Source organism: Nyctereutes procyonoides, unplaced genomic scaffold, assembly GCF_905146905.1.
Source record: "Nyctereutes procyonoides isolate TBG_1078 unplaced genomic scaffold, NYPRO_anot_genome, whole genome shotgun sequence".
Lineage (NCBI taxonomy): Eukaryota > Metazoa > Chordata > Mammalia > Carnivora > Canidae > Nyctereutes > Nyctereutes procyonoides.
In genome coordinates this window covers 5,875,352-5,890,506 of record NW_026575132.1, presented here as the reverse complement: position 1 = coordinate 5,890,506, position 15,155 = coordinate 5,875,352, and the positions used below count along the sequence as shown (strand labels likewise).

General features: G+C 39.0%; 1 protein-coding gene across 3 annotated transcripts in view; it reads left to right on the top strand.

Moving 5' to 3' along the window:
- HECW2 (HECT, C2 and WW domain containing E3 ubiquitin protein ligase 2) overlaps window positions 1-13,761 on the top strand; it is a 356,852-nt gene extending 343,091 nt beyond the window's left edge. For all 3 annotated transcript variants that reach the window (XM_055345429.1, XM_055345430.1, XM_055345431.1), the window contains one exon: window positions 11,327-13,761. In XM_055345429.1, the coding sequence (XP_055201404.1) occupies window positions 11,327-11,438 (112 nt within the window). In that variant the 3' untranslated portion in view covers window positions 11,439-13,761. The remainder of the gene's footprint in view (window positions 1-11,326) is intronic.
- The last annotated feature ends 1,394 nt before the right edge of the window (window positions 13,762-15,155 follow it).

The following is a 15,155-nucleotide window of genomic DNA, read 5'->3' as shown; positions in this document are numbered from 1 at the left end:
GACTGTAATTTCATTATTTAAAGAAGTGTTTTACTTACTCCTGAATCACCCCCCGCCCCCAACACATAATTATATCTCAAAAGCAGATTCACACTCTCTGATAAAGGCTTTTTACCATTCTGAAAAACTCAAGGATCAGTGTCAAGGAGGCAGGAAAGGGAAGATTAATTGTGTCACATTTCTCTTGAAATCTGTTTCTCTAAACATTTATTTTTGTAAAGTAGATGGAATAAACTGTCACAATAAGCAGATATATCAGTTGTTGACATTTGAACCCTGCAATTTTCACCAAACTTAATGAGCAGAGAAAAGTGATTTGATGTAGACACGAAGCCTAGCTTTGGAGACACTGGGCCGTATCCCAGTTCTGTTGCTTACTCACAGTGGGCTCTTGGAGAAGTTGCTTCATATTCCTGAACTTCTGTTTCCTTATTTACCTTGTAGGTTGCTAATTCTGAAGATTAAATGAAATCATTCATGTAAAGCATTCACTGCTGACCCTGGCTTTGAGTAAGCATCCAGTTAGGAGTGGCTGACAAATGTCAGGCAGTAGTGTATTGGTAAGAGCACAGAGTGGGGAGTTAGAAGTCCTGGGTTCTAGTCCTGCCCTGCCACCAGAAGACCTGGGTTCTAGTCCTGCCCTGCCACCAGCTAATTCTGGAACCCCGAAGATCATTTGATGTGCAAAAGGCCAGAGAGAAAAGGTAGTATATTAGGTTTGAGCAAGAAGTGACACTGACAGGTTGTTTAAAATCTTGAGGGTCGTGCTGGATTCATTTTTCTGCTTCCCCCTGAGGGCTCCAGGAAGTTCATGTGCTGACTCATTATAAATGATGATGTTCTTTAGTATCGTTGCATACACACAGTTGGGCAACAGGCATTGTTTCTTCCTTTCTTCATCATGACCTAAGGTTGGCTCTAGATTCCTAGTTTTACCCAGTTTGTAAAAAAGCATAAATAGAGATGATACAAAGCACACCAGACAAGCAGACTATTTTCTTATCTTGTCTATAACAAGCCCTAACTTTTTAGATCTGACAAGGAGAAACAGCTAGTCTTCTTTACCCTCAGCTTTTCTAGTGGAGAGGCATGGGTGCAGATCTAAGCTCTGTGATATGCTGGCTATCTGCTCCTAAGCAAGAGGCCAGATCCTTCTCTGAAGAAGACGACTAATAGTGCCATGCTCAAAGAGTGTGTGACAAATGAGTGAGTAATGTATATGGGAGTCCTTAGAGATAGTAGCTCCTCTATGTTCTTTCTAACCTTGGATCTTGAATCTTCTATAAGCCACCCGACTGCTATAACTATGAGAATGTGCTCCACAAAAGGCATACATTTGGAGGAAAAACATAAAAAGAAGAACTTCAATGCATGACCATATGGTTTTATCAGAAGTGATTTCTTTGCTGATAACATTGTCATCATCCTTTATGAAATGTGGGGTGTACTTCAGTGTAAAACAGATCTGCAAGATCAGCTCTAGTCTGAAGAGATTGTTTTATATGATTGAGGCCATTTCATCGACCATCAAGTCAGATACACCGAAGCCATTTTTCGTGCCGTGTCCTGATTGGTTTAAGTTGCAGACCTGAAGAGCTGGTCTGTCTCATGCTGGCCATTCCCGATGTATTTCTTTTTCTTATTAATGAGACAGTGTTTCACATGTAAAATATGGCATTGAACAGACTGGTGCCAAAATGGATGGATGTCCTTCTTAACTTAATAAATGTATTCTCTGAGAAGTCTGGCATCACCTCCTGTCAGGCATGAGAGGCTGTACCCTGGAGAGTTGCAAGTGTCTGTACAAGATGAGGGTGGGCACTTCTGGCCAACAGAAGGGCATACTGTTCTCTCTGGTCATGGATGATTGAGGGCCTTTCAGCCTTTCAAGCAAGCGAATGTGGGTCTTATTTTCTCAGATTTCCTAGCCTCCCTTTGTGGTAGGACTACTCACATTGTGGGCCAAGAAGTGTATTAAAGTATATAGGGTTGTCTCTGAAGCCAGTACAAGTTGAATCCATGGCTCTTTTTTCTCTCTTGTGGTAGCGAAGTAACTGGAGACCCAGATGATAAATAATGATGGAGGCAGACGGGTGTCTCTGCCAAGGCTTATAGCCTGAACACATTACTGCGCTTCCTCTGCTTTGTGCTTGGTAGTTAGGTATGTATTTTGAATTTTTGTAGATTTCCTATCCCCCAGTGCTCTGATGGACTAATGAGACAGTCCATTCACTTTTTGGCAATTGCTCTTAAACATTCCAGCAAACAGGATGCTAACATGCCAGCCTAGAAAATGCAGGGCAAGTGCTCTCTCCCAGCATGGTGTGGAGTTAATATGTTCATCTCTGAGGGTTCTTGCCAAGTAGGATGACGGGCCTGAGGAGTTTAGACAGCTGCAGTAATGATGGGGGAATAGTGGCTTTGTCGAAGAGGAGAAACTTTCTGAAAATGACTGTGTCTGGAGATTATTATCAATGAAATGCTGACCCAAATTAAGAAATAAGCAAAAATTAATTCTGAAATGGCTGTTTCAGGGAGGTAGTTTTTCTAGTGGACTGGAACTTTAAAAAAAATAAAATTATTTTCACTTTTAAAACTCTGCTTTTTATTCTTATGAAAAGATTTTATTAAAAAATGCCAAGAAATTCTTGTTCTCCTCACAAACTCCCTCCATGTTACTTCTCCCTCTGCGTCTGTCACTCTGTTACACCTTATTTCCTTCCTAGATTTACCCCAGTCTAATCATTATGCTTAGTTATTGGTTTACTTATTGATTATCTATCTCTCCCTCTAGGATATAAGCCTGTGAGAACAGGGGCTTTGTTGGAATTGAATGTGGCTTTGCCCTAGTGCTGAGTCCTGGCACGTAATTTGTACTCCATGAATATTGTTCTTAGTGAATTCTTAAACTTGGGGTATGCCTGTGGACCACTCCAGACAAGATATACCAAAATCACCTTTGTATCTCCGTACCCTCATCTAAGCAATTGAAATAAATATGAGTGATTACATTATGAAGTTGCCTTGAGAATGAACTGAGATAATACATGCCAGGTGCTTAAAATGAGACCTAACACATCATTCAATAGATCCACCATCATTACTAGTGTTCCTAATATCTAGCTTTTAGAGCTAACATCTATGGCCACCAAATGGCATATGACAGACGAGTAGTGGGGTTAGTAAAGGCCAGAATTCCCTTCCCTTGATCCACATTTACTAAATACCCGGTGAGGATCAGGAATTATTCTTGTGCCACCATGAGTCACACAAATGTCTGTAAACTAGTCTTAGCAGGAGCTCCTGCTTTAAATCTCATGGTCTAAGAAGATACGAATGGTGATATTAGAGAAAATATGACTATTTAAAAAAAATCCTAATGGGTGGCACCTGGGTGGCTGAGTTGGTTAAGCATCCCACTCTTGGTTTACATCATGATCCCAGGGTCCTGGGATCACCTGCACTGGCTCCCTGCTCAGTGGGGAATCTGCTTCTCCCTCTCCCTCTGCACACCCCCACCCCAGCTCTTGCTCTCTCTCAAATGGAAAAATAAAATCTTTTTTTTTTTTTTTTTTAAAAAAGTCCTAGTGGCAGTTTTACCTTTATTTGTGTCTCTGAATCTATCTAGGCTAACAATAATCGCTGGATTACTTTAATTGAATTTTATCATTCTGTGTGATTGGTGACTTTGACTTTCTCATGCTGATTACAAGCTCTGAATTCATCATCTACCCCCTACCGGTTGCCTGGATTCCCTGCTTTGTTTAATGGTACCTCTGCCATCGGACTCCCCACGCCTAGTCACTGGCTACCTTTTTCATCTATGGAATAAATGTAAAAAGTCTTTGCATGAACACACCTCACTTCCTGATGTGGTCGTGCCTTCTCAACTGGCTTATGGTCCAGCCTCGGCTACTGTCACTCAAGCACTTTTACTTCTCAAGTTTCCTGATGATGCAATGTTTCCCCATACTTCCGGGCAGTCTGCTAGAAACATCCTTCTCCTGGTTGTTTATCCAGAAAACCCCTACACACTTATAAATCCTTTGAGGCTTGACACAAATAGTGTCCACTTAAAGCCTTTCCTGCCTCTGCTGAGCAGACTTTTAACTCAGTGTATTAAAACTGTTTGTGTGCAGGGCCACTAATGGCTCATATGGATCTTTTGGATTCACTAGACAAAGCTTTCTTGCAGTCTTGTGGAGAAATGCAGCCCTGAGTTAGGGCTGGTGGTTTGGTGAGCAGAGCCAGAGGTAGGCTGAATTTCAGTGCCTACCCACCCCAGCCAGATACCCACCCCAGCAGACTGCGCAAGCTTTAGGGGGGCCCATTTGCTTGCTTACTTTGCTGCCGGAGTGTAAACTTTCCTCGTGGGTTTTTCTCCCTCGTCTACCAGGGCACAGCTCAGTGCCTGGCATGCAATAGGAGCTCAGTAAGTATTCACTCAATGAAGGAAGGAATAAATGAAACGTTGTGCAAATTGAAAAATTGATTTTTTTTTTCATCAGGGCACTTTGGGAAAGACAATTTTTCAAAATATGGCATCTTCAAAGGGAGAAATAGGAAAAGAGGGTCTACAAGGTGAACAGGCTTAGATGCTGCCTGAGGAGTCATTGGACTCTAAATTAGAGGCCCTGAGAGCCCAGAGGAAGCCCCCCTTTGTCTACTCCACAGGCCAGCTCCAAGCCAACTCTGGCCCTGCCCCCTTGTCCCCCTCCTGCCTCCAGCCCCAACAACTACAACTGCTGCCACACTGTTTCCCTTAAGGAAGGGCTTGTGGACACTCTCACATAGGCAAAGTGTGGATTTGACAGGTAATTTAGGTCAGGACTACTCACTTTTCCCCAAAGAAATCTTGACATTCAAAAGAGATCTGTTCTAAGATTCCTTAGGAATTTTACAGAATACTTGTATTTGTTTTTTATTTATAAATTACTTGATGAAGAGGTGGGAATAGGAGTCAGAAAACTGAAACCTAAAGGATTAGTCATCACTGCCAACTGAAGAAAGAGAGTATTAATAAAGTGCTTTCTAAATCATAGTGCAAATAAAAAGCATTTATTAGATTCAAATACATTTTATTTCTAGGACTAGATCTACTGGATAAAATGAGGTCCATGGTTTTCTCCTCACTCTCCCTCTCTCGCTGTCCCTTGTTTTCTCTCTTATTTTAAAACTCTAATTATAATTTCTTATTTGTCTCATATTTTGAGTCCTTATAAGTTACCAAAATCAGTTCTGGGAAAATAGGGAATAAATGAATAAGTAAGTACACACAGAGAGAAATTCCCTAATCAATTAACTGATTGTGAAAATTTAGATGTAATTGTGATATTTCTGGCTCACTGGATTTGGCTAATTGACTTGACTATGCATAGGAAAGAAAAGAGGGTAAGCATGCGACTTCCTGGTTAACATTTGAAGAATACAAAAAGCACCAAGAGATTAAGTCAGACCAGATGTCTGGAGGGCTTTAAATTTTCTTTTTATTGGTGCCAGCATGCTTTCCCAAAGATGGGTTCAGACCTGCCCTCCTTGAGTGGTTCTGGCTGCAAAGATTAAAATGAGGTAAACTCATTATAGCCTTAGTGTAGTTGGCTTTGAAAGATTTGAAAAATGTCCTTTTATTGAGACTGAATAACTGGATGTGCTTTTGCTGCCAATATCAACATAGTCCAAGGGCCCTCCTGTTATTTTCTGCTAGAGTTTTCTTAGGACATGGAATGGGGTGGGAGAGGGGGTGTGAAAAGCCTCAGAGGATTGTGTTTTGTTTTGCTTTTTTTTTTCCCCCGTTCTTGGCTCATACTACAGGTTGATGGTAAATATTGGGCAACTTATTTAACCACACTATTCCTCAATTTCCTTACTAGCAATGCTGCCTTGTTTATAAGGAGTTTTGAAATTTTTGCAAGCATAAAAATGCTGTAGATAGCCAATGTAGATATCTTATTTCTGAGCCGCTTGATGTCTCGAATAGTGGAGACCACCTGCATCGGACTCAACTTAGAGTGATTGTTAAAATACAGATCCCGAGGCCCACCCTCAAATTTCTGAATTAGAATCTTAGGGGGTACAGTCAAAAATCTCCATTGTAAACAAGCTTCAGGGGTGATTCTGATGCATCCAGTGTGTCCCTCAGAGTTTCTCTGATAAAACTGAATGGTTTGAGCTAAGCCTAAAAATCCCCCGGTATCTCCCAGGGTTTTCTGGACTGACCTAATCCGGACTGTTTTCCCCAGAGCCTACTGCATGTTGTGATTGAGTCATTCATTTAAAAAAATATTTGAAGCTTTATTTTGCTAATCCTTGTCCTCAAAATATATGTAATCTAGTAGGATTTTAGGGCTAGCAGTTCAGTTAGCGGTAGGATGAAACTAACACTCAGACTTCCAAAAAGAACTGAAAGAACAGAGCCAATGAGCATTAGTCTTCCTACTTTCGTTTTAATGTTGGACTTCCCCTAGGCTGGGTTCCTATTTTTGATTTGGCCACTGACTCAACTTTGACCTTGGGAAAACCACTTAATCTTTCTGCAGTTTCCCTCTCCACAATATATTCTTTCCCATCCTCATGAAACATTTTCTAGAGAGGCTCTTCAGTTTATTCAGAGGAAGAGGTCGATTACAGTAACTATAGGTTTTACAACTAGATATAACTTAGGAAGCAGTGATCATCTTAGATTATGGATCAGTAATGGTGATTGTGTCTTATGACTGAAGAGGATCAAAAACGGTAGTCCAGTCCTTCCCTGGGTGTTGAGATCTGAGTCTTTAGAGAAAAGAGTACTCAGGCATATGGATTTACTGGGTAAGATACTATAGTTTCTCCAAAGGTACAACACAAACTGCGGAGAGACATGCAGAGCTCCTGTTTCTCTGCTCAGAAGCCCAGGAGAATGACAGGACAGCTGTTTGCTCCCAGCTGTGTCCACTACCTGTCCTTGCCTGGGTGGTTCTATTCTATTACATTCATCACACGTACCTCCTTTTCTTGAACTGTTCTACTACCTTGAGACCTCCAGTGATCTTCTGTTGTTGCATAACAAATTACCACCAATTTAGTAGCTTACAACAACACACAGTTACATTGCTGTTTCTGTGGCTCAGGAGTCCACGCATGGCTTAGCTGGGTCTTTTGCTTAGCATCTCACAAGGCTGAAATCAGGGTATCAGCAGGACTGATTCTCATCTGGAGAAAGTATTCTCATCTGGAGGCTCAGCTGGTGAAGGACCTCCTTCCAAGTTCTTTCAGGATGTTGGCAGAGTTGTAGCTATAGAATCCATGGAAGGTTAAATTCAGCGACAGAGTGAGTCTCTGACCTCCCCGATGCTTTTACAAAGGTCTCACCTAATTAAGTCAGGCCAATTCAAGATACTCACCCTTTTAAATTAACTTAAAATCCACAGATAAGCTTTAATTACTTTTGAAATATACGTTCACCTTTGCCATACTCCATGGGTTATAAGGCAGTCACAGGTCCCCCTCACACTCAAGAGATGGGGGGTTATACAAGGCATGGGTCATCTTAGATAGTGGGTCATCACAGAATTTTGCCTACCACAAAACCACCATGAATTAAAATTATGCAACTAAGTACGTACAAGGACTTGATTGAGGGCTTGAAACATTGAATGACTTCTCCTTCCCGTGTATGTGACCATCTTGTTCATTCTGAATTAGTTAAAACCAGCCTTCAGTTAAGGGAAAATATTTGGTTGTCAAGAGGGAAGGAACAGGCTTAACGAGGGTGTGATTGGTAAATTGCACCTACAGTCCTGTCCTAAGCAACTAAAACATTAATTAGGGATTATTGCTTATCTAGAGAATGGGTCATCCTGAATTATCTTTATTTCCCAGTTCACCCAATGTGGCTCAATTCATGAAAATGAGTTCACTCGTATCTATTCAAAATTACGCCGAGTTACTCTTTTAAGAATTGTCCCCAAAATTGACCTACAACACTACCACGAAAAGCATAGACAAGAAAACCTCTTACTAGCTGTAAGCAATAGCAATCACCTTTTCTTTTCTTTTTTTTTTTTTAAGATCTTATTTATTCATGAGAGACCTAGAGAGAGACACAGGCAGAGGGAGAGGCAGGTTCCTCGAGGGCAGCCCAATGCAGGAGTCTATCCTGGGACTCCAGGATCACGACCTGAGCCAAAGACAGACGCTAAACCACTGAGCCACCCAGGCATCCCAGCAGTCACCTTTTCAACACATTTCTTGTCAACACACTGAAGACAGAATGACAATGTATCAGATTAATATTGCTCTATAAACAAAATGCATAACTAAATAAAAAAGTGAAGAGGCTGAAATCAGCAGGAGATAATGAAGAGTTCATCTCTGTATATACAAATCAATAAGAAATCTTGAAGCTCGAAATGACAAATGGACTTCACACTCCCAGGACGGCAATAATAATAATACTAAAGTATCGATGAGGATGTAGACAAATTGGAATCCTTATGCACTGCTGATAGGAATGTAGAATGTCATGGCTACTATGGAAAACAGTATGGCAGCTTCTTAAAAGGTTTACATTAGAATTGCTGTATTATTCAGCATTTCCACCTCTGGGAGTATACACAAAGGAATCGAAAGCAGGGATTTAAGCGGCTATTTGTACACCAATGTACAGAAGAGATTTTTCATAGTAGCCAAAAGATGGACGCAACCCAGGTTCATCGATGGATGAATGGATTAACAAGATGTGGTGTATACCTACAGAGGAATATTATTCAACCTTAAAAAGAAAGAAAGTTCTGCCCCATGTTATAACACGGACCTGACAAACATTATGCTAGGTAAAATAAGCTAGTCACAAAGGACAAATATTGTATGATTCCACATACATAAGGTATCTACTGTAGTCAAAGTCATAGAAAATAGAATTGTGGCTGCAGGGATGGGAGAGGATGGGAGTTAGTGTTCAATGGGTACAGAGTTTCAGTTTGGAAAGATTTAAATGTTTCAGAGATGGCTGGTAGTGATGGCTGCAAAACGCTGTCAATGTACATACTGCTACAGAACTGTGTGCTTAAAAATGGCTAATATCAATTTTATGTGATGTATATTTTATCACAATGAAAAAAAACTTGCAAAGATAACAGGCAAGGATGAACACAGAGATCACAAAATAGGAAATTTTACAAGCAAGCTGACTTGAGGAAAGATGCTCAGCTATGTTGGTAACCAAAGAATTGAAAAATTTTAAATATCATTTAAAGGAGTATCATTGTTTAGTCTAATAGGATAATGAGTATTATGTATCCAGCACACAAAGTCTGGCAAATAATTATATTCAAAACATATTTTACTTGTCTGCTTCTTCCTGTCTCCATAGAACAGGGATAAAGTCTTCATTTTATAATTCTCTACTGTATTTAATCATTCTATACTTCATTTAAAAATTCCATACTGAAGATGGATTTTAAATCATTCCTAGGGCTGTCTTCTAGTATGCCAGTTCAAGTTGTAAAAAAGTTAAACCTCTTTCTTGAGGCTTCCAAGTTGATGTTCCAGTGCAAGGAAGATATAACAAGAATTATATTAAATGCAATTCTGAAATAATTTATTCTATTAAAAATGTGCGTGGCTGGGACACCTGGGGGGCTCAGCCATTGAACGTCTGCCTTGGGCCCAGGGCATGACCCCGGGGTCCCTGATCGAGTCCCAGGTCAGGTTCCCCTCGAAGAGCCTGCTTCTCCCTCTGCCTATGTCTCTGCCTCTCTTTCTGTGTCTCTCATGAATAAATAAATAAATAATCTTTAAAAGAAATGTAGTTGGCGGCAAAGACTAATTAGTTGACATATCCTAGCGTTCGTAATGACAAGAGTCACAGACTCTGAGCCAGTACTATCTGTGTCCTAAAACTGATATTCGTATAATTGAGCCCCTTTGCATTCCTGGCGTAATAAGGCATGTGGCTACACACCTGCTTTATTATGTCTTTGTTTTTTCATTATTTCCATGAGTCATGATTGTCGTTTTAATGGTAATGAAATGTTGCTAATAACACATCTCTTATTAATAGGTCAAAGAGTGTGAGCCAGGCATTATATTAAGCATGATTTAAAAAAATGCTTCTATTATTTGATTTAATCCTTATATCCTGAGAGAAATGATATGATTCTCATTTTATAGGTGAGAAAATAGAGTCTCAGAGAGTTTTAATAACTTCAAATCACACAGCTTGTTGGTAGAGCTATAATTCAAAGCTAGGTCTGTCCAACTCCAAACTTCTGATCTTTCCACTGCACTGTACTGCACGTAGGAATATAATTATAACTTACTTCCTAAGTGTTAGAGTGATTTATAAGAATGAAAATTTAAACATGTGACTTTGTGAAAATAGCCCATCAATAATTTTAGCTCCTAAAATTCCATGTTAATCCAGGAGCATTTTTTTTTAAGTCAAAGTTGTTTAGCTTTCACAAACAAGCTGTTGTACATTCAGAATAAAATGCTTCCTATTCCATGTCAAAAGTGCAGATTTGTTTCTTGATAAGATGTACTATTTTGGAGACTGTCTATTTCTTATTGTGATTCAGGTGCAAATAACAGGAAAGCATATTTTTTTTTCCTATCTTGGCAAAGGGGAGCTATTTCTAAAAAAGAATACTTAATGTAATGATTTAAATGGCCATGATTTTGTGCTGTGAGTTAGGAGAAAACAGATTATAGCACAGGACTGAAAGAAGTAACAATGGTCTACTGACCTCGACAGGAAAATCCAGCCAGGGAATTTCCCTGAGATTCTAAGCCACGAGGTGGGTCTTCAGAGATACTCAGTGCTCTTCCCTGCGTGACAAAACGCAAAAAAGATATAAAACTGTAGATTTTCTGGGACATCCACACAAATGCGATCTCTGAAAATGAATTACTTTGCAAAAACTTCTATTCATGTCTACGTAACGTGTTGAATCACTAAATTGTACACCTGAAACTAATATTACACTGTATGTTAGCTAACTGGAATTCAAATAAAAACTTTAAAAAAAATCTAACATCAAAAGACATGCAAAAAACCAGACTTGTCTTTCCAATTCTTAGACAACTAAACAAATAGTAATGTGTATGGAACGTGGATTTTAAATGGTGGTGAAAACATAAAGAAAATATTCTTTAAATCTCCTATTTCTCTTTAGAAATTCAAACATTTTCAAAGTTTCCCTGAAAAAAGTGTGAAAATTGGCAACAAGCCAATCTGAACATGAAGGACAAGCATGAACACACACACACACACACACACACACACACACACACCAATCTCCTTTCACGCAAAGTGTTCTAATCTATGTACTGCTGCTTCTGTTTACAGAGCTCACACTTGTTTTAACCGTCTGGATCTCCCCCCATACCCATCCTTCTCCATGCTTTATGAAAAACTCTTGACAGCAGTTGAAGAGACCAGCACCTTTGGACTTGAGTGACCTGAAAAAGCGATGTCGGGCTCTGTACGGACAGGCAATTTTGGAAGCTGCGCTCTAGAAGAATGGCTGAACATTGGAAGTTTCAAGAGTATGCTTCCAGTAGAGTAAAGATGAATGCTCTGATTTTCCAGGAACACATGCTCCGTCACATTTGGGGACCGGATGGATAGTGGTGATGAGTCCTCTTGGAAGGATTTGGGTGAGCTTGATGCCCAGGGAACAACCCAACAGTCTTTCAATCAACAGTTGTTGACTGCCAAACTTTTTTCCATTTGTGTTATGTTCCAAGACAAAGATGAACCTGTACACGATCAGCTTCATGGTAACTTTTAGGGACTCAGGAGAATCTTGAAACTTACCATTGAATGTGGATCAAGCCAAACTGGCAGCACTTGGCCCAATCTCCAAATTAGTGCAAGTTAAATAATATAATAAAAACAAATGTATTTCCTGAAAGTACATTCATTTAAGCCCTAAGTTATAGCAGAATATTCATTTTCTTGCTTATGAGTGCCTGCATGGTGTGCACCATAGGTTTCAGCTTTCATGGGACACAAGTGAAAATGAAACCAAGTCAACATGAGGTAACTTTAAAGATTTGCAATAAGATGGTCTGTGACAATGTATATGCAAAGTGGTATGTGTGTAATTATGGCTGAAGACAAACTGTTATACAATGAATAACTAATGACAGATTTTATGCTTTATAATGCATGAGAACAATTTAAAAATAACTAGCAATTAATCACAGCATATCAGGAAAAATACACAGTGAGTTCTGTTTATTTTTCATAGGTTCATTATATTTCTGTTCCTTAAGATGTATATAAGAAACTACCTGTCATACTGTATGTATCACCTGTTCCATTTTCATGTTCCATGCTTACTCGGGCATCATGCTAGTATGTATCCTTTTACAGCACTCTCAAGGGAACAAAAGGGCCTTTTATTTTTATAAAGGTACAAAAAAAAAAATTCCCCGAAATATTTTGCACTGAATGTACCAAAGTTGAAGGGACATTACAACATGACTAATGGCAACTCCATCACTTGACAAGTATAATAGGAAATAGCTTCTAAATCCGACTTCCTTCACAGTGCCATGTCTACCACTACAAGGACTGTGCATCTAAGTAATAATTTTTTAAGACTCACTATATGTGATAGTATGATATGCATTTATTTAAAATGCATTAGACTTTTTCCATCCATCAAATACTTTACAGGATGGCATTTAATACAGATATTTCGTATTTCCCCCACTGCTTTTTATTTGTACAGCATCATTAAACACTAAGCTCATTTAGAGAGCCATCAGCGACACCCAAGAGATCAGCTCTCTTTAGTAATAAGAATTCCATTTTTCCCTCATCAGTGAAGACATCACAAATTGAAACTCTCAGTACTATATTTCTAAGCCTGCATTTTCACTGATGCATAATTTTCTTATCAATATTAAGAAACAATTTTTCTATGGTATCTCAGCAACTGCATGCTATCACTGATGTGATTTCTGCTTAGTTTTATCAGAGGTTGTTCATTTTTATTGCTTCTGGGGTTACTCCACATCGTTGTTTATTTCTTGACTTATGGCCATAACTAATCTGAGTGAGTTCTCTAATAGGTTGACGTTAAATCATGGATAATAAAAGCATTGGATTAAGATTTGGTTTGCCAGCCTGTGGTTTTACAGGCGTTGCCCAAACACCTCTTTGAGAATTATAAGTAGCCATGGAATTCCTATTATGGGATGTTGGCAATCTTGTATTTTATAGGGTCACATGCATGGTTTTCACAGGTGGTTTATAAGAACTAATTGCTCTCCTGTTGGTTAAGCTATGTTTACTATTGAGACCCTCAAGAGAAATACCACTCATGTTGCATTCCTGAATTAAAGGCAGATACTATAGCATGGGGAAATGTTCCCCCCAAAAAGTTACAGAAATCTGGAGATTAAAAAAAGATTAACTGTGTACTATAATTGGACCAGAAAAAAAGAAAAAGAAAAAAGTTTTAATTGGAAATGTTAGCTTGTACTTACTGATCATGAATAAGTATATATTTAATTTTGCAAACTATTTTTACTTGTTTGTATTTTTTTCATTATAAGGAAAAATAGTATAACATACTTTAAAAAAAAAACCTCATCTTCACTGTATATAAAATGGTTCAGGTTCGGAGCTGGCATTCTCTAAGCAGCTGGTATAAAAGGTTACATTTCTTTCAAAAACAGACCATGTTAGCTTTCATTTTGGTTTGTGACACTTTATCATACTCCACATTATTACGCAAAAGAGGTTTGAAATAAAATGCATCTCTTTAATTATTTCTAACAAATATATTTCTTGTTAAAGCATCTAACTTCTTCCCAAATAACAGTATAATCATCTACTGTTGCTGCTGTTCTCAAAATTGGGGATTATCAAAGATGTACTTAGCATATCAGAATACCATGATAACGGATCTATTATTCTTAATTAGTCCAATAATAACTGAAAATATTAAATAACATTTCCACATATTAAATTAGACTTTAATATCCTCTACAAATAGAAATACCCATAAATATTTTCTGGACTACGAGCCTAGATGACTTGGCTGTGTGGTCCCATTTTCTTTAAGAAATTCATGAGTGATGCTTGTTCTCTGCTGTCTTCTACTATAAAAGACAGCCATGCTGCCTTGTGTATGTATGTGGAACGTGTGTTAGTTGAAGCAAGAGGCACCCTATTGGCCTCCACTCTGTGCCAGCCACTGTGTTTGATGATGGAGCCACAAGGTTCAAACTCTGTCCTTAAGAAGCTCACAGTCTAGAGTAGACACCAAGGTTTTTAAGAAGTATTTTTAATGAAATTTGGTATGTTCTACAATCAAGGAATGAGGAGAGAACAGCTTATTCCATCTGGGAAATCCACTGAAGGCTTCATACATGGGAGATACTCTGGCTAAAAATAAAAATCACATAAATGCTCTTTCTGTTAGTAACTAATGGCATGTAATAGTGTGTCAACACTGGTCAGGTGGGGAGGCCCAGGGTGCACTTAAACACAAGACTTTAAAGCGTGCAGACAGGGAGCTGAGCCATGACGGAGCAGCTTAAGGATCCTCAAATTATCAAAGAAATGCCAATATTAAATCTGGTAGTTTCCTTTCATCTGCACTGCAATGTACCTTCAGTTTTCAGTGGGAAAAAAAAAATCCCCAGTCCTTGGGCCCTACCCACCTTTGTGGTCAAGACATTTATTTTATGCATAAAAGAATGAACGGATCTTGGTTAAAGAAGTGTGGTCACAATTTTCCAGCATATGTTGTGCTTGTAATTTAGCAGACATTCCGTAATCAATGAGGGAAGATTTGTTTCACCTGCATTAACGATCAGATGGGCTGACATGTTCAAAATGCTGACAGTAATGGTGGAATGTGTGTGTGTGGCACTTTAGAGTTTCAAAGTGCTATCAGGTGTGTCATCTTACCTCTTCTGCTGCTCACAGGCTTTTGAGGGGTAGAAGGTGCCAATCCCTGCTGGGCTGAGGCTGATTTTCGTGGATGGCTTATAAGACCTGCTTCAGCACTTTCTGGTTACAATTCTAGGTTTCCTTTCAAGAAATGGGACTAATGTTTCTACAAACATATTCCACTACCACTGAATTTTGCAAGATGCTTCATCTGCCCAAGTTCTCATGTCTACAAACAAATACTCTTAACATGTGTCATTTT